At 32.4% G+C, this 26,555-nt stretch overlaps 1 protein-coding gene across 1 annotated transcript in view; it reads right to left on the bottom strand.

The window, feature by feature from the left end:
- ELOVL4 (ELOVL fatty acid elongase 4) overlaps nucleotides 1-25,980 on the bottom strand; it is a 50,945-nt gene extending 24,965 nt beyond the window's left edge. The window contains exon 1 of the mRNA XM_074310446.1: nucleotides 25,360-25,980. Within this exon, the coding sequence (XP_074166547.1) occupies nucleotides 25,360-25,459 (100 nt within the window). The 5' untranslated portion in view covers nucleotides 25,460-25,980. The remainder of the gene's footprint in view (nucleotides 1-25,359) is intronic.
- Nucleotides 25,981-26,555: the final 575 nt, after the last annotated feature.

Raw genomic sequence — 26,555 nt, 5'->3', positions numbered from 1 at the left:
CTGAGTCTTCTAGGACAATAAATGAATACAAATATTTATTCGGACGGAGACAACCTTTTCTAAAAAGATTTTTTTAAAAGCTTAAAAAAAAAAGATGTTTTTTAAAAAAAAAGAAGCTGTGCGAAGAACTAAAAAAGAATAAGGGATGGACTACGTTTAGCAAAATGTGTAGTATTTTTAAGTATACTCATATTGCCACCTACAACAGAAACCTAACTTTTTAAGATTGGTTATTTTTCTGATACATGTCTGAAGAAGTAAGATTGTAGCTGACCTACAAGGAAATGGAGAAGCAATCAATAGGTACAAATATACTACAATGTGTTACCAATGATTTGTGTGCCAAAAGTATAAAGCATAATATTTAATAAATATGATTGGAAAAAGAAGTAAGTTAACCATATGTAATGGAAAATCTGAATACTTCACTGGTACATATGAAATGTCAAAAGATTAAAAGATCTATCTCCTGAAATTTTTGTGAAAATCAAGTCAAATGAGATAATAGATATAAAGCATTTTGCAAATCTTAAAAGTATTACATAAAAGGCATTTATTATTATCAAAAGCAACTTTTTTTTTTTTTTTTTTTTTTTTTTTTTTTTTTTTTTTTTTGCTGAGGCAATTGAGGTTAAGTGACTTTCCCAGGGTCAGAGAGCTAAGAAGTGTTAAGTGTCTGAGACTAGATTTGATCTAAGGTCCTCTTGACTTCAGGGCTGATGCTCTATCCACTGTACTACCTAGCTGCCTCAAAGGCAACATTTTAAAGTTTTTTTTGAGTCTTTTTATCCATTTGACAGTGAGTTGAAGCCTGCAATGCATGGAATCTCTAGGTTTATGAAAGAAACCACTTATGCAATTATTAACCAAAATATATATCTCTTTCCCTTCTAACTAAATTTCTTGAAAAATCCATCAGCAACTGGTGCATCCAGTTCCTCTTCTCTCTCTTTCCACCTAACTTTTGATTGTATCATTTAACCGAAACTTCTATCTCCAAAGTCCCTAATGATCTCTTAATTGTCAAATTTAATGGTTTCTTTTCAGACCTCACATTATTTTTATTCTCTGAAGCATTAAACATAGTTGACTATCTCCTGGATACTCTCTCCTGCTTTTCATGATTATTTTCTCTTGGTTCTTCTCTGCTCCTTCTTAGCCTCTTTTATTGTATCTTCATCTGTCTCATGCCTACTAATGGCAGGCATATTTCAAGACTGTGTCATGGACACTCTTCTTCTTTTACTCTAGATCCTCTCATTTGGTGACTTCATCAGTTCTAATAAGTTTAATAACCATATTTATGTAGACAATGCTCAGATTCATTCTCTTTCCTCAATTTCAGTTTTGTAATACCAGCTATTATGCATTTTCAATTGACTGTCCCAGAAATATCTCAAACTCAATACATACAGAACAGAAGTTATTATCCCCCCCAAAGTCTATCACTCTTCTGAACATCCTTATCACTTTCAAGGGTATTACCATCTTCTCCATCACCTAAGTTCAAAACCTCTGTGTCATTCCCAGTTCTTCACTCTAGGGTACCCTATATACCTAATCAGTTGCCAAATCTCATAATTCTGTACCACATTTGTTACATATGATTCCTTCTCTCTACTTAATACAGACTTTACCTTGGTTCAGAATCTTCATTTGAAAAATTTTAATAGCCTTCTAATTGGTTTCCCTTATTTATTTCTCCTAACTCCAAACTATCCTATATCCAAGTGCCAAACTGCTTCTTCTGAATTGTAAATCAGACCAAGTCTTTTTTTCTCTTATGCAATAGAATCCAGTTGTTACTTCAACTGGTCAAGTATTAAATCCTTTATTTTGAAATTTAAGTTTTTCACAACCTGACATACACCTATCTTATCTCTATATTCTATTTTATAACCCAGTCATAATGATCCACTTGTTTTTTCTTTTATGTAATACTCCTTCTTCTGTCTCCAAGCCTCTGCACTGCTTTTTCTGCATAGCACTCTATCCCTCTACTTCTAACTCTTAGAATCCCCTAATTTTCTTTAGCGCTCATCTTAAATACCATCTCGTACAGGAGACTTTTCCTGGTCTCCTAGATGCTAATGACATCCCTTCTAAAGTTACTTCCAAACTACTCTGTATTTAAGAAATCTTGCTACTTCAAAAACTTATATTTATTCATTTTTTATTTCAGTTTTCATAAAGTTCATTTTTTTGCTATTTACTATCAGGATTAGTCATAATTTTCATGAAATACTCTCCTTTTATTTTTGTCTTTTTTAATAATAGGACTTGGGATGATTTTAAATACAGCTTTTTTCCTACTGTGATACAGTCTTGTCAGGTAACAGATCCCAGGTAAATATTGTACAATACCTGAGATTATTGTAGAATAGATTCTTAGACAAGTTGAACTATTTAACCTCTAGGGCCTCTTAGAACACTGATATTACATGACCTTTAAGTTATAGAAAGCAAGAAAATTCCATTTCTTAGCCTTTTCTTAGTTTACATGAATTTCATTCTAATAACTACTTAAAATTTAAGATAAGAACATGAATTTTTAAATGTTGGCATGTTTTATTACTAAGACTGCATTTTCAGAATACATTATAAAGTAGTTTCTTAAATCAGAATATTTTATACCTCCTTCTTCCCCCATACATTGTACCCACCACAATGCTTTACACATACAAATTTTTTGAATAAATTAAAAACATTAATTCCTTTCAAATACTGCAAGGTATATTAATATTGTCAATATGTAAAATTAAATGGAAAATAAGTCATGAGGTGATTTAATAGTATAAAATGCAAATGGAAGGCAGAGATTTCAGGCATAGTTAATAGAAATCAAAAAGCTTCTACAATTACTGTGTCCAATAATCATAGGTGGTACATAAAGTGGGACAGAGATTTTTAAAAAGAATAGCAAGTAAGAGGGAGCATAAAAATACAATAACACTCCCTTAATTTTACTATGAAAGTCATATTTACCTTCAAAACAATTTGGGGTAATTAAGATCAAAATTCTTCAAATAAGTAACCAATAGAAGAATTCTCTCTTATGAAAATACGTAATTCTCTTTTCTACTTAGGATCTTAAAATAGGTAGTTGTGTGATGACATTTCAGGAAGAAAAAAAAATAAAGCAGAAGAACATATCCTTATTTATCCTATTTTTCAGTAGTGAAAAATTTAATTTCATTGCATTTTCTTCCTCAGAGCCAATTATTCTGTGATTAGAATAACATTTTAAATTAATTTTTTAACATTATAACATTAAAGAAATAAACCACAAACAACTAAAGAGCTGGCCTATATTAGAATTACTATGTAAACTATAAGGTAAGGACTATTTTTTTCCATGTGTTTGATACAAGTAGCAATGGCACAATTTATAGCACAACCAATCTAAGCAACAAATAGAAAAATTATTGATCTAAAGGAATATTCTAATTTCTGTACATGTGTATTAACTCCCTCCCAGATGCAGAGTTCCAACTGACAGTCTCCTCACTTTAATTGTTTGAAACATTCCTCAAAACTTACTTCCTCCAATTTAGTGGAAAGCAAACTGAAAAGAAATAACCCAGTCCAAATTTTAAAATAAAGTGTATTTTTAAAGTGGTAAATAAGAATTCTCTTCCTACTATGTAAGATTTATAATCCTGATAGACTAAAATACATATGAACTCTTTAAAATTATAGAAGCTAAAAAAAATGCACTATCACATAAGGAATAAGACAAGCAAGAGAAATTCTGGATAATACCATAGAGAATATTAAAAAGCCAAAGGAAAAGTTTAAAAGAAAAAGAAAAAGAAGGGCAAAAAGATACAAAAGTAAAGTAGAAAAAGTATCCAGGTAGAATCTAAATAAGTGATCTAAGCAGGTCACAATCTTTCTGAGATTCAGTTTCTCATACTATGTCAAATGAGGGTAGTTGGACTTAAGTAGGAATTCATCCAGGTCTATATACCTATGATTTAATAGTTTGCAGTGAACAGAAGAATGAATGGATAGGAAATGAGAAAACCAAATAAAGCAAACAGACAGCTTTAAAAAAGACTGTAACATCTTCCACATCAGCCTTTTCTGCCAAATATGTGTTGTTCTCTATGCAACTGTGGAAAAGAAAATTGAATTTTAAGCCAAAGGAACTCAGATCCTTTTACTGCTTTTTACTACTGTTGTAACCATAGGCAAGTCACAATATCTTTAGTCTTAGTGTCCTCATCTGTAAAAAGAGAAGGTTGGAATCTATGAAACTCTCCCTCTTTGACCTCCTAAATTCTGTTACAATTTTCTTGATTTTATGTCCTACAACAATGCACTATTACTAAACTGACAAACTTCCTTTCCATACACTGCCAGAAGCTTGAGTTTGAAATCAAAGTAGCAAATATTTATTGAGGACTTTCTGTGAACCCAAGAGGTTCTTGATTCTTTTGCCTTAAACAATATAAATAGATTCATTATCCCTGGTTTCTCTGCTTCCCCCAGGAAAAAGTGCTCATGAATAAGTGAATTTTTAAAATAAATGATAAGTACTTATGAGGTGCCAAGCACCATGCTAAATATTGGGGATAAAAATGCAGAAGCAAAGACAACCCCAGCTTTCAAGGACTTTACATTCTAATAAAGGAACCTGATCTGGGAGACATATTTTGGTTTGGAAAGTTACAGAAATGGTAGGTGGAGATTCAAGGAAGAAGATTGACCCATGAGTCCCTTTGTCTGGCTGTCATATACTCAATTCATTTATGTAATCAATATTCATTCACTATATATGTAACTGAAGCACTATGATATTCATAGCATCATATTTCAAGTCTACTTTTGGCATAATCTAAATCTAAAATATCTTATACTTTCTATTTAGCAGTTCTTAAACATTATTTATGTCATGGTTTCCTTTCACAGTCTGGTGAAGTCTATGAATTTCTTTTTGGAATAATGTTTTTTAAACACAAAAAAGAAATACATAAGATATAGAAAGTAAAGATATGACTTTTTCCAAGTTCATGGGCCCCTTGATATCTATTCACTGACCCCGGAAGTAGTTCATACACCTAGGTATAAAAAAGCCATGTTTCATTCAATAAAGAGTTCTGGAAATCTCATTCCTACAATTAATTGAAAGTAAAGTTATGACTATTTTCTCCCAAATCATCATCATTTGCTTTGATATAGATTGTTTCATTATATAGAAATCTTTACACATAATTTCTCTATACCACTTTGCAGTTTTTGGTCTTAATAGGTTTATTTAAAATAATGTTTTTATTCAGAAAAGAAATCCCATGAGGGATAGGATCATGTCTCTTCACCTTATTGAATATAATATTCTTGCTGAACATCAAGTACATATGGTCACTTATAAATTAATTTTAGGGGGCAGCTAAATGACGCAGTGGATAGGGCACCAGCCTTGAATTCAGGAGGACCTGAGTTCAAATCTGGTCTCAGACATTTAACACTTCCTAGCTGTGTGACCCTGGGCAAGTCACTTAACCCTGAGGGGGGAAAAATTAATTTTAGGGCTCAAGGAGAAGTTTATAATGATTTATGATCACTCTTTGGGGTCAGCCAGTAGTTCCCATTCCTTTGAGATATGAAGTGTCTTGAATCAATACCAAAAAATTTATTATCATTCCTCTTTAAGAAGATTTATAATAAAAAAGTCATAATGAAATAAGGAATGCTTTAAAGTAAATGTAATTTAATAATGACAACACCTATATGGATTTGAAAATTGCAATATATATATATATATACACATATATATGCACTTCTATTTATTTGCTATACAATATGCTTATATAAAATATTATGTTAGGGATAAATAAAAATCAGAGGCAAAGAAATAAACTTGTAGTTAGGAAAAACTGAGCTTAAGCCCAGTCTCTTATTCATTTTGGCTATGTGACCCTGAGCTAGCCATATAATTTCTTAATACTCTTGGCAAAGTAAGTTACATAGGTAGACAAAGTTTTTCATAAGGGAGTTTCTTACACTAATAAGTCATGTCCCTATCCCTATGAAACATCAAAGTGACAATGTTTGGCATGCTTATAGATTCTTCAATAGTTTCATAATTACTAAGAGGTCTAGACTTCAAACATGGGGAACTATTGGATCAGATTTAAACTACAAATACAAATTGTTTACTTACTAGAAAGGAAGTAAGCACAGACTTGGGATCAAGTGACCCACATTCCTGGTCTGTCACTTACTAGCTTTGTGACTAAGCAAGTTGCTTAATCTCTCTATGCCCCAGTTCTCTTATCCATAAAGAGGCAAATAATATTTACTCCAGAGAGTTATGGATAACAAAATAAGAATGCATGCATATACATCTTTAGGCAAATTTTAAATCATTGTCAAGAATCATTTTTGCTACACTGCATTATTAGTTTACTACACTCCAGTAGACAACTAAAATATTGCTATATGCATTTATATTGCATCATTGCTCAACATTTAACTAATTTTTAATTTCAGGACATATTGAAAACTAAATAGTTATATTTTTTTAACATAAGAAACTTAAAGCTTTTGTGTGGATCACAACAAAATGTGTCAAGTCTTCCAAGAAATGGGAGAACCAGATTATCTTACTTTTCTCATAAAGAATCCACATGTAGATCAAGAAGCAATATTTAAAACTGAATATGGAAGAAATAATTGGATTAAAATTGAAAAAGTACAAGAAGGCTGTATATTGTTGTTTTATTAATTTAACTTATATGCAGAGTAAATAATTGAAAATGCTAGGCTGGATTAATTAAAAGCCAGAATTGCTGAGAGAAATATAAACAATTTCAGATATGCAAAGGGTACCACTCTGATGATAGAAAACAAAGAATTAAGAAGCACCTTCATAAGGGTAAGAGCATGAAAAAGTTAGCTTGCAGCTTAACATTAAAAAAAAATAAAAATAAAATAAAAAAAAGATTCTAGCAACTAGTCCCATCACTTCCTGGCAAATAAAGGAAATGAAATGGAATCAAGCTTTTTTTTTTGTCGTTTGTTTTTTTTAATATTCTTAGGCTCAAAGAACCAAAATCATGAAATTAAGGATTCTTTTTTTTTTTCCTTGGAAGAAGAGCTTTGGCAAATCTTCATGTCATATTAAAAAGCAGAGACTTTATCTTGCTGACAAAGGACTATTTAGTCAAAGCTATGATTACCCTGTAGCAATATATGCCTGTGAGATTTGGATTATAAGGAAATCTTAGCATCATGGAATTGACACTTTCAAATTGTGGAGCTGGAAAAGACTTTTAAGAGTCCCTTGAAAAGCAAGGAAATCAAATCAATCAATATTTAAAGGAATTAATTCAGCCTACTCATTTCATTGGAAGGATAAACATTAAAGCTGAATCCTAAATACTTTGCCATATAATGAGAAGACATGACTTATTAGAAAAGATCTTGATGTTGGGAAAGATTAAAGGCAAAAGGAAAAGGTGATGGATGACAGGAGATGAGATATGTCCATCTTAAAGTTTTATGGAAGGAATAAACATAAATTTTATTGGGGGGGACATAAGGGCCTAACATGCTGAGATCCTTGGGATCATGAACAACAATATAACAGAGACTTTGAAATGCAAACATCAAAAGAAATCCAGAAGTTTAATTTATGTTGCTATTGTGAGAAGCTGTATGTTTATTGTAATGCTAACATTTTCATAGGAGAAGAAGAAACCAGGGTCCCTTTAGAAACAAAGTTCAAAGGATATTGAAAGAGTTAAGGAAAATAGATGTCCTTGGGGTGGACTGGTTCTTCCCTTAAAATTTTAAGAAAGGAAGAAGAAGCCATGAGACTTATTATTTCTCATGCAAACATGGAGAAAGAAGAAAGAGGACTGAGTTTCACATGAACCTCACTCATCTGAAATGGACAAAAGAAAGTTGGATGTTCACACATACACAGTTTGATGTAGAAATTCATCAAACTTAATAGGAAAAAAATAGGGTGGAAATATGAATGAGAGACAGAATAATACCAAAAAGTGAACAGTCTCAAACAAAACAAACTTTATGATTCTGAAATTAGGATAAAAAGGGGAAGAGGAAAAAAGAAGGAACTGAACTCTGGGAAAAAAGATAAACAAATTGTGTCTCATAAATGTAATAGAAAAATTGTTGCCCAGTAAGAAACAACAAAAGAAATGACTGGAGAATCCTGATTTATATAAACTGATGCAGAATGAATTTAGCAGAAGCAGGAGAATAATTTCTTTTTTTATTAAAGCTTTTTATTTTCAAAACATATGCAAGGATAATTTTTTTAACAATGACCTTGCAAAACCTTGTGTTCCAAATTTTCCCCAGTCCCCCCCTCTCCTAGATGTCAAATAACCCAATACATGTTAAACATGTGCAATTCTTCTATACATATTTCCATAATTATCATGCTATACATACACACATGCACAAAAAAAACAGATCAAAAAGGAAAAAATGAGAAGGAAAACAAAAAATGCAAGTAAACAACAACAAAAAAGAGTGAAAATGCTATGTTGTGATCCACATTTAATTCCTATAGTCCTCTCTCTGGGTGTAAATGACTCTCTTCATTACAAGATCATTGGAATTGGCCTCAACCATCTCATTGTTGAAAAGTGCCACATACATGAGAATTGATCTTCATATAATCTTGTTTCCATATATAATGATCTCCTGGTTCTGTTCATTTCACTTAACCATCAGTTCATTTAAGTCTCTCCAGACATTTCTGAAATCATTCTGCTTCCAATTTCTTATAGAACAATATTATTCCATAATATTCATATACTATAACTTATTCAGCCATTCTCCAATTGGAAAGCAGTTTCCAATTTCTTGACACCATAAAAAAAGGGCTGCCATAAATATTTTTCCACATGTGGGTCCTTTTCCCTCCTTTATAATCTCTTTGGGATATAAGTGCAGTGGAAACACTGCTGGATCAAAGGATAAGCACAGTTTGATATCCCTTTGGGCACAGTTCCAAATTGCTCTCCAGAATGGTTGAATCAGTTCACAACTCCACCAACAATGTATTAGTGTTCCAGTTTTCCCACATCCCCTCCAATATTTGTCATTATCTTTTCCTGTCATCTTAGCCAATCTGAGAGTTGTGTAGTGGTATCTCAGAGTTGTCTTAATTTGCATTTCTCTGTTCAATAGTGATTGGGAGCATCTTTTCATATGACTTTTCAATTTCTTTTCAATTCCTTCATCTGAAAACTGTCTTCATATTCTTTGATCCTTTATCAATTGGAGAATGGCTTGAATTCTAATAAATTTGAGTCAATTCTCTATATATTTTAGAAATGAGGCTTTTATCAGAACCCTTGAATGTAAAAAATTTCCCCCCGTTTATTGCTTCCCTTCTAATCTTGTCTGCATTGGTTTTGTTTGTACAAAAACTTTTTAACTTAATATTATCAAAATTATCTATTTTGTAATCAATAATGTACTCCAATTCTTCTTTGGCCACAAATTCCTTCCTTCTGCACAGATTGGAGAGGTAAACTATCCTTTGTTCTTCTAATTTACTTGTAATATCACTCTTTATGCCTAAATCATGAAACCATTTCAACCTTATCTTGGCATAGGGAGTTAGGTGTGCCTAGTTTCTGCCATACTAATTTCCAATTTGCCCAGAAGTTTTTGTCAAATAGTAAATTCTTATCCCAAAATCTAGGGTCTTTGGGTTTGTCAAATACTAGATTATTGTAGTAATTGATTATTTTGTCCTGGGAACCTAATATATTCCACTGGTAAACTATTCTATTTCTTAGTCAGTACTAAATGGTTTTGATAACTACCGCTTTATAATATTGTTTTAGATCTTATACAGCTATGCCACTTTCATTTGCATTTTTTCATTAATTCCCTTGAAATTCTTGATCTTTTGTTCTTCCAGTTCAACTTATTTTTTCTAGACATGTAAAATAATTTCTTGAGAGTTTGACATGGCACTGAATAATTAGATCAATTTAAGTAATATTGTCATTTTTATTATATTAGTTCAACCTATCCATGAGCACTTAATATTTTTCCAGTTGATTAGATCTGACTTTTTATGGAAAGTGTTTTGTAACTGTGTTCATATAGTTCCTGACTTTGCCTTGGCAAGTAGACTCCCAAATATTTTATATTATCTACAGTTATTCTAAATGTTATTTTTCTTTGTTTCTCTTGCTATTGGACTTTGTTGGTAATATATAAAAATGTTGATGATTTATGTGGATTTTTATCTTTCCACTTTGGTAAAGTTGTGAATTGTTTCTAGCAAATTTTTAGTTAATTCTCTAAATATACCATCATATCATTTGCAAAGAGTGATAATTTAATTTCCTCATTTCCCACTAATTTCTTTCATCTATTTTTCTAGGAAAAAAAGTACAACAAAATTGTAAATATTGGGGTTAAAGGAGAGAAGAAGTTACCAACAGTGACTTTAAAAAATACATTTAAAACATTTTTAATTACAAAGAAGAGAACTGGAAAAAAGAAATGAAAAAAAAATGCAGATAGGCAGGACAGTTGAAAGTAATCTGAGGAATTTGTTACATCCCCTTTTTAAAGCATGAAATATGAAATAGAGATTCATAATTTTACAATGGTGTGTAATGGGAAAAATTTTTAAAATAAACATGTAATAGTGCTTTAAAATTTGCAAAGCATTTTACATGTTATTTCATTTGACATTCACAACTCTGTAAGGTACTCCATTTTCTTTATAAGTAACAGGATGCCACTTTTTCAGATGAATAAAAAGTGACTCAGAGATGCAATGGAAAGACACAAGGTATTAATCTTAATGATTTTCATTTAAGAACGAATAGGTACATACATACACAAACACACATGCACTCAAAAAAAATGAGCTATCACAAAGGACATATTAAGAAAGGTAGTGATCACATAGAAAGAATGAGAGTTGCAAGAGACAGTTGATTATTGAACAGTCATACCCCAAATATTTCCAAAACTAAAAGATCTCCAAAATAGTTATAAATCTTCCATAGAAGAATCATTTGTGGTGTTGATGAATGATAAACCTACCAAAATCTTACTTCAGTATTTTGCCATGGCAAAATAAGTAACTCTTAAGTTCTCAAGGAAAACTTCAAATGTAAGTAGAGTTTTGAACTATCTATCTATTGTCTGAGTAGCAGCTTAAGTAGAAAAAGTTCTTTACTAGGCTGGTCCAAGGATAATGGAAATTTAAACCATATCAACTCTCTAAGACCATATAATAATTCATAGAAAGATCATAATCTGTCATTTGTGGAGAGAGCACCCATACTGATGAAGTCAGAGATCTTTCTAGTACTCAAATATTGCTAAATTACATCTAATATACTTGTTCAGGAAATAGTGTATTTAGCAAATGGCAGAACAATGATTTGTAACTAAAATGATTTAAGTATTTCTGACAATTATGGAAAGATGAAACATTCACTTTTTCTGTGTCTACTATATAAAAACATTCTATTTGTCATATTGGGTCACATCTATGATCTATTTACTTAGCATTACATCTTTGCAATTGGAATCAAGTGTTGAAGCAATAGGATCACAGAATAAGAGCTGGAAGGTAGTCTTAGAGGATTTCTAGTATAACACTTATCTTATAGAAGGAGCAAATACATGAAGCCTAGGGATGTTGCGATCCACTCAAGATCACACAGATCTGGAATTCAAATTTCTTTAATTACAAATCCTTTTCAATGCTTGCCTTAGTTTTTTATCCTTAATAACCTAATCAAAATGCAATTTTATTTATTGATGAATTTAGATAATTTGAAATATATTTTTAAAATTATTTCTTTAAAAAAGGCTTTAAAAAGAACAACATCTTCAGGTTGTTCCACTTATTGGAATAAGTTTATTATATACTATCTAAAAGTAGTAAGTTATCTTAAATTTATATCTTTTAACCTCAAGTGTACCTTTTGAGCTCTAGTATTCCAGGATGGGAACAATTCTATCCACATTGATTCTGAAATACTAAAATAAATATGCAATCTCATTGATTCAGGAATCTCTTCAAACTATGCAGGTCAAAACCCATCCATGTCTGTACATCCTATGTGATTCTTATCCATGTTTTCCCAAAAGTTACTATAGGAGTCAAAGGCTAAAAAGCCTTTCTTGATTTCTTCTAATGTTTCCAGCATACAAATGGAAAACTGGTTATCTACATATCTTACCTTGCTCTAGCCATATGACTAGTCTATCTTGCCTTCCTATTGTACAATTTCCTAAAGATATCTTTTTTATTGGACCTAGGAGCTCCTTTTTGGTCACCTACTACACACTCAGCTCATACCTACCATTTGCTTCTCTTGGCTCTTGGTGTGATACTTATTAATTCTTCAAAGACACAGATGTTCCACATTTCATTGCCATACAGCAAAATCAATAAAATTTTATTATAGGAAAAATGAGTTTTTGCTTTAATTGGAAACTTGACTAATTGGAAAATCAGTAAAAGAGCTTTGTAATTTCCCTAAAACAACTTAAGCTTTTCTTTCCTTCTTTTACACTCTGGACCAGCTCATTATCCATTTTTATAATTTATCCCACATTTAAACACATGTAATTCTGTTGGACCTGTAAATTCTAGAGTGTTTATCCAAATCTAATTTGAAATCTGGGCAAAAGACATTTTTCATTCACTTATTCTTTGTTATGTCAAAAATTATTTGGAAAGATTACTAATCTGCTAGGATTTATTGCAAAGGGTTTAGCAGTCTTGTGACTGTCACAATTGGCACAATATCCTTCCCAATGATAGTATATGGAGGGCTTCACATAGAGAATCCCCATTCTGGGCTAAATTTCCTCTATCAATCTGGGAATACCTCTGGTGAATATAGATTAGGTATTTATCAGAGAATCACTGAACATAGTGTAATAGTAATTTTTGTATTTTTACAACACTCAAGGGATCTTGAGTGTTGATCTAGATGGGAGATAACACCTTAATGTAAAAGAATATGTTAAGGTAAAATTTTGCTCCGTACTACTCAACCAAATTTTTTTTTCACATCAACAAACAATATATATTGATAAAGTAGTTTACCTCTCCAAAAGTTGTGTTTTAAATCACCAATATCTTTATGTGATTAAAAATGATCATGAAGAATCAAACACAACTTAAACTGAACAAAAACAAAATGAGGAACTAACTACTTCAGTGGATTGAGGCAAGTCTTTTAAGGGCCAATATCTTGATTCTAATTTAAAATTATAGCAATTACTTTATTTATGATAAAATATAGGTACAAATTTATAAAAATCATATTTTCTAACACATAATTGATTCTAATACACCAGTTCAGTTATTTGGCTTTTGTTATGAGTGTGATACATTTTAAATAAGTTATTTTAAAAAACAAATTTAGATGATACCTGATATTTAAATTAACTAAACAACTTAAGTAAAATACCTAATGTTTATTTTAAAGCTACTGATTTATCAGAGATTAAATTAAATAGTAAAAACCTTCCCCTATAATATTTGATATTACAAATTGGATTCCATTGTGTATGTTGGAAAGAAAAGAAAGCTTAGACAGATAACTGATTCTTCATTTCAATTTTAAAAGTAAGAACAAATAATCTAGATTATACTTTTATCATATAATGGTTTTATTATAAATCTTAACTACTAAATATAATTTAATTATCAGTCTTCAAAAGAAACCAAAGAACAATCTGATAAGATTAGAATTATTAATAAAACCAAAAGAAATCATGTACTTGATCATCTTTTTATTAAATCTGATTCTGAAGGTAAAAACTACATTTAAGATCAATTTTTAATGAAACATTATTTTAAATTTATAATCATTCAATGCTAATGAATTTCTACCTCACAAAAAATTTCCTTATGATTATAGTCATTTACTTCTTTTCTAAAAAAAAAAAGCTTTTTCACATGAGAAATATTTCCCAGTATTAATAACTAAGGTTACTAATCACAGGATGAAGGTACTCAAACCAGTAATTCAGCACACACATTTCCCCAATTAGAATCACTTTCACAGATATGTTTAGCAGCTATATTTTAGGAACTAAATTTACATAATTTGTAATCTATATTATTTATATTACATTATTATTTTTCTCATATTGTTAGATTATTCAGAAAACATCCAGGGGGTACATACAGCACAAGAGTACCTTGAAATAATACTGCATATAGCACTATATTCAGTAGGCATACAAATGTTTGTCGAAAAAATGAAGTAGGCAGTGCTTATACAATTCTCTTTTCATTTATCTGCTTTAAATCATTTTGCTACTGATTAGTACCTTCAGGACAGACAGAAAATGTAAAACAAAATGAAACAAAAGACTTAGAGCTTTAAAGAACTTTATAGGTTGCCATATGGAATCCTCTACTGAACACTTTGCATATAAAAAAAAAAAATCTAAGGCCATGATATATTAAGTGACTGTAAAGAAATAACATGTAAACATCAGATCCAGAGTTCAAACCCTAGTGTTCTACCTCCAAACCCAGAATTCTTTCCACTGTCCCATACTCCCTCTCCTAGATAATTTTGTTATTTGTTAAACAGTTCTGAAAAATATTTGGTAAAATATTTAAATGTATCTATGAAAATGGAAATTTACTGCATGCTGAAAAAGGTTCCATAGATACAAAGATTGATTTCTGTAACAGTGACTGCATATTCAACTTCTTGTTTAAGTTTATAGTACACATTGTTTCTTTTCTCACACACACACACACACACACACACGTTCATCCAATGGTAGCTTTGGGTATTTGGTTTGGGGTTTTTGTTATTGTTGTTGTTTTTTATGAAATAAGGGTCCAATGGTAGCATCATATATCTGAGATATCAGAAAGGACTAATAGATAATAAAAATTCAGAGGAAATAAAGATAATTTCAAACTGGCATGGTTAGAAAAGGTTTCATTAAAGAAATAGAATTTCTTTTGAGAATGAAAGGATGTATAATAGTTGAACTGGCAGAGAGAGAAGAGAAAGGCAATCCTGGATAGACAAAACAGCATTAAAAACAAAACAAAAAAAAAAAAAAAAAAGAAATATCAATGAACATTTAGTTAAAGTGAAGAGTTCAAATAGAGCACTGCTAAGTGTTGCCCATTTGTTTTGGTTGCATGAATTTTTAACAATTATAATTGTTGATAGATCCAAGCCTACACAACCATGAAGTATGATAACAATAAATTACAGAGTAATTTACAATACAGAGTTTGGAACTTTTGTAAGCTAATAACATATAAATTAAGTGGCCATTGAGACAATCAACTGTAATTGAGCAATTTTTTAATTGCTAAAAATCTTAATCAAGCTACAGCCTAGAATCATATGAATCACATATTTCCCAGACACTACATATTGGTTGCCCCATTGGATTGAGAAGAGTAAAAGAAGTTCAGACTGGGAAAGTATATCAAATGACAGATGATGAAAAGCTTTAAATGTACCCAAAATCTCTGCCATACACATATTTTTTTAAAAAGAAAAATGCTTGAAAATCCAAATGCCAAAATATTGTGGTTTGCCACCATATTTAGGTGAAGCAAATTCAGTTATTGCATGCCTTTAAAGGTTATAAACATTTTGCTCATAATAATCCACTGAAGTCCTCCTAGTTCCAAGTTCAAAATTCCTTTACTTCAACACTTAAAGAGAAACAATATAAAAAGTTAAGATTACCCTTTCATAAATTTTTATATGAAAATGTGATGGGACAACAATGAACAAAAAGTTATTTGAGAAAGTAGGCATATATATATATATATATATATATATATATATATATATATATATATATATATATCTTTTTCACTTCTTAAATATTGTGTCTTGATCAGTGCTATCAAATCAATAAATAACAAGCTGCTATTTATTTTGATAGTTAAAGTCCACTGCCACTTGATAACATTTTCCATTTTTATTCTGTCTCAGAAAAGGGTCAAGAAATAAATTTCAAAGGATATGATTACACAAGTTCAAAATCTATGTTTAATTTAGTAGATTTAGTAATTTGTATATTCTAAAATTTTATTAGGACATAGCATGCCAGACTCTCTCCTTACACACAACATGCGGATATTACATTTAGCATTAATTCTGCCAACCCACTAACATAGCATCTAAATGTAATAATATTTAATAATTTGCTTAGCGGAATATGATAAATAGGGTATTATGTCAAAATCATGCCAACTGTACTCTAACTGTTCTCCTTAATCTCTTTCCACAGGAACCACTAGGATAGTCTTGTGTTTCTGGACTCTGAGAAGTGAGCCTTTACTTTGTCTGGTCTGGAACAAGGATTCTATTATTCTGGTCATTTCAGGAACATGAAAACATGTATTTACCTTTTCTTCCTTCAAGCTGCTTTTTATACGTTATCTTCCTTCATAGACAATCAATTCCTTGAAAGCAGGGACTGTCTTGCTTGCTTTTATTTGGATTTTTGGCGCTTAGCACAGTACCTGAATGCCTAAGAAATTTTATTATCATTTATTCATTCATTCATGTTAAAAGCCCCAGTTCCTATGGTCTAAGTTCTTGCTATCAAGTAGAGAGGTAATGAGAGGAGATGAACTGTAAATCACAAAAATGGCAAGAACCTTAATAAAATATTTAAGTGGAGAAAACTCCAAAAAAATCAATGCGTTTGCCTAGATATCTTTGTATGTCACCATCTAGCTATATGTATGTATGTGTGTGTATGTATGTAGTGTGTATTGTGTATGTGTGTGTTTGTGTGCATGTGTAATTATTGACCTGATCTAAAAAAACTATAGGCAGTTATTAGTTTGAGAAGAAATTATGACTAAAACTTTCCTTTTGAGATTGTTTGGAATTCTCCAAGAGATATGTTAAAAACTGTTATTTGTTTCCCAAGCTATTCCATAAAAAAACATTTTACACATAATATTGATAGCCTCACCTCTAACTTTATTGAAAAGACTAAATCAACATTCTTCTAAAATCATCTTCACTACTGATTCTTAGCTCCTATGGGAATATAAATAAGTTAGTAAGCTTCCCTAGGTTTCAATGTTTTCATCTGTAAAGTGAAAGTTTGACTAAACAATGTTTGAGGCCCTTTTCTAAATGAAATCTATGATCGCATAGATAATCACTTTCAGCCTACTATTCTTTGGAGATCTTATTCGTTACCATAGCTTTACTTATCACTCTGGAAAGTAGTCTCAAATCTCTCCCGAGAGCTTTCCGATCTCATATTTCCAACTGCCTACTAGATATTTTGCCCTTTCAAGTTCAATTTATACAAAATTAAGCTCATCATTTCAAAATCTGTCCCTTCAAGTTCCCTATTTCCACTGAGGGGATGGATAAACTTCTAAATTTATCTAAGCACCTCAATTCTTTCTCTCTTTCAGTCCCAGTCACTGCTTCTTCTCCTGGACCCAATTTATAACATCCAATCTCTTGCCAAGTTCTGGAATTTCTTTCTTTCCATTCATGCTGTCTCTTCCACTTGCATTGAAATTACCCTAGTTTGCACTTCATATGTTTTCTTACAACTATTATAGTAATTTCAGTAAATAGCCTTTATTTTCTAGCCTAGAAATTCTACTCTAAGTCATTATACTTTTGATTCATTCTTCAGACGGCTGCCTGAATAATTTTCACAATGAATTGCAACCTGATTTTATCACTCAAAAACTTTCAGTTTTTCCCTACTGCCTACCAAATAATTTATAAATTCCTGGTATCTAATGAATCTAGCTTTATTTTATATTACTTTCTTTAAGGTAATCTGTATTCCAACTTCTTCACTACTCCAATTTTTTTTTGGACCTTTGGTCTTATGCTTTTGTTTATAGCATCTATCATACTTTAAATGAATTTTCTGTTTTCTGTTCTCTACTGAAGTCTTTACAGTCCTTCAAAGGCCCAATCCTAATTCCCCTCTTCTGTAAAGTTTTTGATAACACTCTTCTTGTCTCCTAGAAAAAAAGAATTTTCCCTCTCCAAATATATGATCAAAGGGGGAGCATGAAAAGTATAATAGTGTGGTTTTCCACACTAGTTCCCCCTATTATTATACTTTTCATACTCCTCCTTTGATCATAGCTAGTTTCAATATATTTCTCCCAAATACACACACACACACACACACACACACACACACACACACACACACACACAACCTGTATAATCTCATGAAGAGCAGAGTCAGATTAACTTTTGAACCTTTATTATTTAGCAATCTGTCTTGCATGTGGAATATCTTAAATAGATATACATATAGCAATCAATTTAGCTCAACAGATAGCTACAAGGAAACTTTCACTTATCTTAAATTCTCATCACTAGTAAATGTACTAAAATCGGAACTATTATACAGAAAATTATATATCATCTTTTTCTAGAGCACAATGTATAAACAGCCAAAGTACAGAAACAAAAAAAATTTCAAAAGAGAAAATACAAATTGTTATTAATCATTTGGGACTCAAATCAAAGCTCAAATTAAAAAACAAAATTAAAACATCTTTCAGCTACTAATATAAATCCATCAAATTGTCCAAAATAGTTAAAAACAATGAAATTCAATGATGGCAAAATTGCATTCATTCATTCATTGCTGATGAAACTGAATCTTGATTAAATCTTTCTGGATGGCAATCTGGAAGTCCACAGTAAAAGTTACAAAGTAATGATACTCTTTTATCCAATAATTCTGTTGCTGAGAATATACATGCATGTCCATTCTTTACTCTTGAAAGGCCTTGAAAATCTGTCTATGAATCTACTTTTCCCAGCAGACTGCACATTACTGTCCTTCGCCCATGCTGTGTTTCAGCCAAACTGACCAAGTTGCTATTCATCTATACATGATATTCTGTCTTCAGGACTCATGCCTGAATGCATTCCTTTTTCATTTCTGGCTCATAAAACCTCTAATTTCTTTTAATGTTTAACACTATGAAGTACCAACTCAAAAATATGTTTTGATTTTTTCATGTTCCTTCACTCACCTGATAGTTAATCCTTCCATCTCAGGGAAATAATTTTCTAAATATGTTTGTCTAACTTCAGTATAATGTAGGCTACTTGGGGTCCAAATTGTTTCATTTTTGTCTTTGTATCACAAGCACCTAACACATTGTCTGGCATAATAGGCATTTTGTACATTCATATAAAATAGGCAAATCAGGCCAAGCCAGTTCAAATCTTACCTCAGATATTTACTAGCTATATGATCCTGGGCAAGTCACCTAACCCTATTTGCCTCAGTTTCCTTTCTGTAAAATTAGATGGGGAAAGAAATAGTAAACTACACCAGGATTTTTGTTAAGAAAACCCAAATGGAGTCAGGAACAATCAGCTACCAATTTAACAGCAAAAAATAAATATATCTTGTATATTGTTGTGCTATCAGAAACAACAACATAAAAGAACTAACTCAAGAATAAATATAACAGCAAAAAGCAACTAGACACACCTTAAATTTCAAATTATAGAGTGATGGTTAAATAAATTATTTTCTATTAATATAATAAAATGATGTGATATAATAAGGAAACATGCACAATGGCAAAGATCACAAAGTATTCTAGAAAGACTGTTATGAAACAATGCAAAGAGGGAAAAAAGAGGATCCAGAAGAATGTAGCACACATAATCACATGAAAAGTGTTTATGAATAAATGGTGAGAGGAACTTAAGATTGGAACTATTAATGTGCTATGATGTTTTATGCATTGAAATTAACATAGTTACTAATCCAATCATTCAAACAAGAAATTATTAAGCACTTGGTAGATGCCAGATGCTATGGTAAGTGATGAGGATATAAGCTCAAAAAATCAAATATTATCTAATCAGAAGGAACTTATATTCTAATGGAAGAGACAATAAACACACAAGGTGGTTTGGGAAAGACAGCACTAGTATTTGGATAGGTTAAGAAAGGATTTGTGTTGCAAGTGGTTCTTAAGGTGTGTCTTCAAAATGGGGACTGGAGTGAGAGAGAGATAAGGAGAGAATATATTCCATACATATGGACAGAGATAGAAGATGGAATGTCATGTGTGAGCAACATATAGAAGGTCAGTTTTGCTGAAATGCAAAGTACAGGAGGAGGAATAATATCTAATGAAGCTGGAAAGATAGTTTGAGGCAAGATTTGGGCTTTGAAAGCTCATGGAGAAATTTGTACTTGATTCTAGAGGCAACAAGAAGGCAATGAGTAGACTCCAATGAGTAGACTGACAAGAAAAGTCACATGATCAAATCAACAATTAAGGAAAATTACTTTGACATCAGAGTTCAAGATAGACTACAATGCTGAAAGACTTGGGGAAAGGAAGACCAATTAGGAGGACAATGCAATAATTTAGGTCAGAGGAGATGAGAAATGAACTAAGATGGCAGCTGTGTGAGGAGGGGTCACAAGTAAGAGATATTGTAGGAGGAAAATGACAAGATCTGACAACAGAATGGATGATAATTTGTGGGATGAAAGAGAGTGAGGAATTAAGAGTTACACCAATGGGAAATTTTGTAAGAAGGGAAGGTTAAAAAGAAGGACAAAGAGGTAATAAGTTCAATTATGGCCATGTTGACTTTGAGAAGTTTGTGAATTATCTCCACACATTTGATAGTTTATTTAATCCATGACCTATTGAAATTTCCGAGAGAAAGTGCTTGGCAGAAGAGGGCCTTGGATAAAACCTTGGGGAACATCCATAATTATAGAGGTTTATATTAATGTTAAGTTTATTATAATGCATTTATTTTTTTTTTAAATCCTAACTACCTTAAAGGCCAACCTCAAAAATTTCTCACTTTTGTATCTGAAGTGTTGCATGATACCATAGGTATGTAAGACACAGCCTTCGACTCTGAATGTAGCAATAGCTATAACTCAGAGAACAGGATGTGGTAATTTGGGTAGTCCTTTTTTTCTATTAAAGATTTGTCCATTCCATAGAATGGGATAGTTATTTGTATATACAGAATATCTGTTAGGACAAAGTAGTCTGGTGATGATAGTAATAATAATAACTCACATTTACATAGTAATTTTAGGTTTACAAAAAGCTTTCTTTACAATTTCCTTACAAGCAAACTAGTAAAAAGATGATTATCTCAATTTAATTGATGAAAAGATGATTATCCCAATTTAATTGATGATTATGGTAAAATTATTTTTCCAGGGTCACAGAGTTAGTGACTTGGTTAAGAACCAGAAGCACGCATCAATGAGGTTATCTGACTACAAAATCATTACTCTTACCACTAGAGAACACTACTCTAATTTATAATTACAATTTATAAGCTTTTTTTAAAAAGTAGCATATCATAATATTAATTAACAACTTAAAATTTAAATACATATGAATTTCAAAAGTTTTTTGGAAAGATAATTTTCAAAAGGTATATTTCTAAGGAAATAATTGAACAGAAAAAAGCCAAAAGATTTGAAAGATCAATTGAATAGACTATATTTTAATGTTTCTTTAAACACTGAGACTTGCTTTCAAGAAGTATTTTGGATATGATCTAATATACATAAAAGGTTATTTATGCTAAGAATGTATATTTTCTTTAGAACAGAATTTTTTAGCTAGGAAGAAATCTTCTACTCTTGCTACTGTGGAAAGAAAGAGAATGGAACTTAAGGTTAAGTGCAAGCAGAAATTTGAGAAAGATTTGGAAATCCCAGTAGGAAAAGTATTTTAAGGGAGAATAAAGGGAGATTAAAAATATATACAAATTAGCCAAAGAGCACTAAATTTAAAGTATTTCAATGCCATGGAGACTCTCTTGGATACCTAGTTTTTTAAAAAGTATTTTAAAATTCTTTTTCTCAAACATTTCTTCTAATATCTTTATTATTAAGGCCTTTTATTCCAACCATTTTTATTATTTCCAAATTGCTAATTTATATACTTTTTCAGGCTTCCCTTCTCCCTCCCCAATCAAACATTTGGCTTTCCACCTTTTGGCTCTCTCTAGAACTCAATGCAGTTATGTCCAGAGCTGATCTTCTCAAAACAAGAGCAATGTGAATGGGACTGACAGGAAAGTGGAACATAAATGGTGATGAGGAGGGCAGAGAGAAAAGAGATAAAGGATTAGAAATAGGAAATAAAAAAGGATATGTAATCATGTATTCGAGATATTTTTCTGGCTGGACATGGAAATTATCTTTTTCAGTAATAGGAGGTAGAAAAGAAACCACTATTAAGAAAATATACCCCTAAGTATCTACTTCAGTTTAGAAACCCCATCTTGATTACTGGTAAGTAATTGATTCCAGAAAGTAAGCGTTTCTCAGGTTTTGTAAACTGATAGCCTAAGCACCAGAGAGTACCCTCAACTCCCATTTGATAAGAAAATGACAATTTCACCATTTATCCCAACAGAGTACTCCCACTTTTAAGGTATAGGCAAGGATTCCATAAAACAACAGCCATATGCATAACATTTATTGTAGAGAAGGTTGCCTTCAAAGAAAGTTATTTGCACTGAAAACATGTAGTCCATGTACAAACCAAACAAAGCAGAGAAGCAGACCAGAAGTCTTAATCTTTTTTTGTGTCATGGACTCCTTTAGATCTCATATTAAAAAAATGTTTTTAAATTCATTAAAATAAAATACACTGAATTACAAAGAAAACCAATTATGTTGAAATACAGTTATCGCAATACTTTTTCTAAAAAAAAAAAAAAAAAAGAAAGAAAACCCACAAATTAACAGACCCTAGACTAAAAATCCCAGACTAGATTTTTTCCTATCTTTTTTTCTAAACTCAGCCAAAACTATCTAGATAAGAATCCAGAATTAGAAAACACCACAAAGATCTACTAGTTTAACTTGGCCAAGATTGCCATTTATATTACCCCCAAATCATGATCACCTAGCCTTCTCTTAAAGAACTTTAGTTAGTAGAAATTCACTATCTCCCCAGGTGACTCCTCCTGTGACTGAAAAGGGAAAGATAAAGTCAGATATACAGGTGTGGCCATTGTAGATATTAGGACCTGAGGAGTGACCTGTATACCTGACTAATTCATATCTCCCAAATATGCGTAGCATAAATTATTGCATTACTTGCTAAAGAATGTCATGAACAATATTGCACAACTATATGAGAAAACCTGGTGCAATTTATAAAATGGCAGTATTAAGGCAACAATGTAGATTTTAAATATTTTCCCATTTTGTCCAAGTATAATTTGAGGTCAGTGCAGTAAAGTACTACATTAAAATACAACTAAAAGAAAACTAAACTATTTCATTAAAACATTACTAATTTTTAAACATATATATATATGTAAGTAAGGATTTATATATATATATATATATATATATATATATATATATATATATATATATATCTTTACTTGCTGTCTATGGAAGGGAATAAAGGAAGAAGGGAGAGAAAAATTTTTGGAATAAAAGATTTTGGAATAAAAGGTTTTGCAAAGATGAATGTTGAAAACTGTCTGTGAATGTATCTAGAAAAACAAAAAGTTATTAAAAATATCTAATCCTTAAAATAGTGAAAGATGAATTCATTTAAAATTGTCCTTAGCGGAATAAACAGAACTAAACACAACTAATAAAAGAATAAGTTTTCACAATAGCAAAATGTTTTAAACTTGTAATTGAACATTAAGACCTATATGAAAAAGAATAGTTTTCTTCTAAAAATAGTCTTCTTAATATAAATATCAAAGTACCCTTTTACTTATCCAGTTCCACCGAAATACTTTCCTCTCAAGAATCTTCTGTACAAATCTCCTATATTACATTCATTTTATTATATTACTTGTCTTTCAATCATTTTCTCTGCCTCTTCAAATAGTTTACAGATAACTTCATGCAAAAGACCAAATGACAGGGTACAATTTATACCTCACCCATTGCCTAACATAGTACTTATTTAATTAAATTTATGTAATTTTCTCAACATATTAATAATATTGTACCTCAAAAATAGTATGGAATTTTAAGAACTTCTTTAAAAAACAAATTTTAAGAAAGCTTTTAAAATTTGAGATTTTAAAAATTTAAGATATAATTCAACAAAGAAACATCTTTATAGATGCAAATGTAAAATTATATATATATTTTTTGTTTCAAAGAAATGTAAATTACAATTTTGACAACCATGATGAAGCAACAAAACAGCTAGGAAAAGTTTGATGATATGTTCAATTACTCTCTATTTAGATTTATGTGGAGAAGCATCAGAAAAAAAAAAAAAAAAAAAAAAAGATAACCCTTCAAGATTTCTTCTTTCCCATTGCACATTTCTGCACTGCAGTGCCATAGAAATCAACAATCTATTCAAGAATATTTACCATCAAAAAAAAATCTTCAGAAAATAATAATCCTCAAAGTTCAAAGTCTTTTCTTTTTCTTTTCAAATTACAATGGAATAGATTAACTAGAAGACAAAGACCACTAAGAATACACAAGTGACTAAAGAAAGAAGGGAAAAGACTAAATTAAAGTCTTTCCTAGGTACCAAATTTTTCTTGTGAACTGTCATGAAAGGTTGTGGATTTTTTCTTTCATTTAAATACTAAATTAAGTGTATGCACAAAGTAGACCTGTCAGATGAGATCAGAAGATTGGGGAGTGAAGGGTGGGGCAGTTAATGCAATAAGCACTTAGTACCTGCAATTCTAGGGGATACTGCATAGAAAACCTTCATCTAATATTTCAACTCTATTACAAGAGCAGATGGGGGTGACGGAAGCTCAATGTCAGAAGCTCCTAGAATACGGGACATGGTTATTATGGAGTGTGTCAGAGACACTGTCAGAGAGACAGAGACAGAGATAGATGGCAAGAGACAGAAACTGACTCCTAGAGAGACAGAAGCAAAGTGAGACACAGAAAAGACAGTCCCTAACTGTACTCTTAGAGCCTAAGTGTAAAGAATAGATTATCCATTTAAGTGACTGCAGTAAATCCAAGCTGGGCATGCACCAGAACAACCAAAAAAAAAAAAAAAAAATGTACAAGAAGGGAAAAGTACAGAAAAAATGGGAAAAGGGAAAGAGAGAAGGGGATACGGGAAAGGGGAGAAAGAGGAAGAAGGAACTCGGCCACTTTTTCAGTGACTGGTGGAGGTAGGAGATTCTGAGGCCATTTTGATGGTATTCTCTCAATGCATTAGGTGGAGCAGCAATTCGAGACCAAGAAAGGGAGAGACACACAGCCTCCTCCCTCCTCTTTCGGCTCTCTTTCAGCTGCAGGTTTGTGGGGGATGGGGATGGGGGGGTGGATAAGCCTGCGGGAGAGGGCCGTCGGCCGCGGAGCGCCGGGAAGGGGCAGCGCGCTTACCCACTATGGACCAGGTCCATCGGTAGAATTCTATGGTATCATTGACCGCAGTGGACACAGCATCCAACATGCGCGCGGGTTCCGAGTCCAGGAGCCCCATGGTGGCTGCAGCGGGTCAGAGGCAGCAGCCGCAGCAGCAGTGGTGGCAGCGGAGCCCTCAGCAGAGGTAGGGAGGGTAGAGGCGGGCTGCTACCCAGACTCTGGACCAGAGGTGATTGACAGATGCCGCCTGGCTCCTTTCTCCTTCTAGTCCTTGCTCCTGCTTTTCCTCCTCCGGAATTGCAGCAGTGATGGGGATGCTGATGGAGATGCGGCGGCTGTGGTGAGCTGGGCGAGCCGGGCTGAAGGAGAAGCCGCTGTCGGCAGCGCAGAGGACGTGAAGAATCCAACGGCAGTGAAGGAGAGGTTATTGCTGCACTCTGACAGCCCGAGAGCCCGTCCCGCGACTCCAATCGTCTGCACTCGCGTCACATGACCTGGGGGCGACACTCCCCCCTCCCACGCGCTACTTACACGGTTCTATCCCGAGAGAGAGAGGAGAGACAGAGACAGAGAGAGAGAGAGAGACAGAGCAAGCAAGCGTGGGGAGGAAAGGGAGGTGGAGTAGGAGGGAGCAGAGAGAAGAGAAAGGGAGGGAAGGAAAACATGGGTTTACGCATGCGCATTAGGGAGAACCTTCCGTGGAAGATTGGACAGTTCATCCTGCATCTGGCACCAGACCTAAGATCCTCTGCGCCTTCGAAAAAGGGCAAAACCTAAGGCCAGCAGATATTCCTGAAAGGCAGGGATAGAGGGGGATATGACCTGTGATACTGGGGAAAAAGCTAGTCTCTCCTCGAATCTCATCTCCCAACCTCTCTCTTCCCATTGTCATTCCCACTCTTACTCCCGCCAAAAAAGGAACTCCTGTAGGTCCTGAACTGCGGAGAAGTAAATTAGAAGTTGGGTTGCCCCTCTTACAGAGAAGTTGCTTCCACAGCCTCCCCAGAACTCAAACATTCAGGCCAAGAATAGTGGTATCCTGTAGAAAAGAGGGGATGCTTTTACATTTACATTCATTCTCCTCTAGATTTGCAAAAGATTCTATTCCATGCAATGGGAATGTCTCATCTATTAAATACTTAATCATAATTAGAAGGTTAAGGCATCGTTCGTGTTTTACACAATTTCAGTATCCCTGTACCACAATGTACTCC

The sequence above is a fragment of the Sminthopsis crassicaudata genome, chromosome 4, assembly GCF_048593235.1.
Source record: "Sminthopsis crassicaudata isolate SCR6 chromosome 4, ASM4859323v1, whole genome shotgun sequence".
Taxonomy (NCBI): Eukaryota; Metazoa; Chordata; class Mammalia; order Dasyuromorphia; family Dasyuridae; genus Sminthopsis; species Sminthopsis crassicaudata.
The sequence above is the reverse complement of the archived record's forward strand: the minus strand, read 5'-3'. Positions and strand labels throughout refer to the sequence as shown.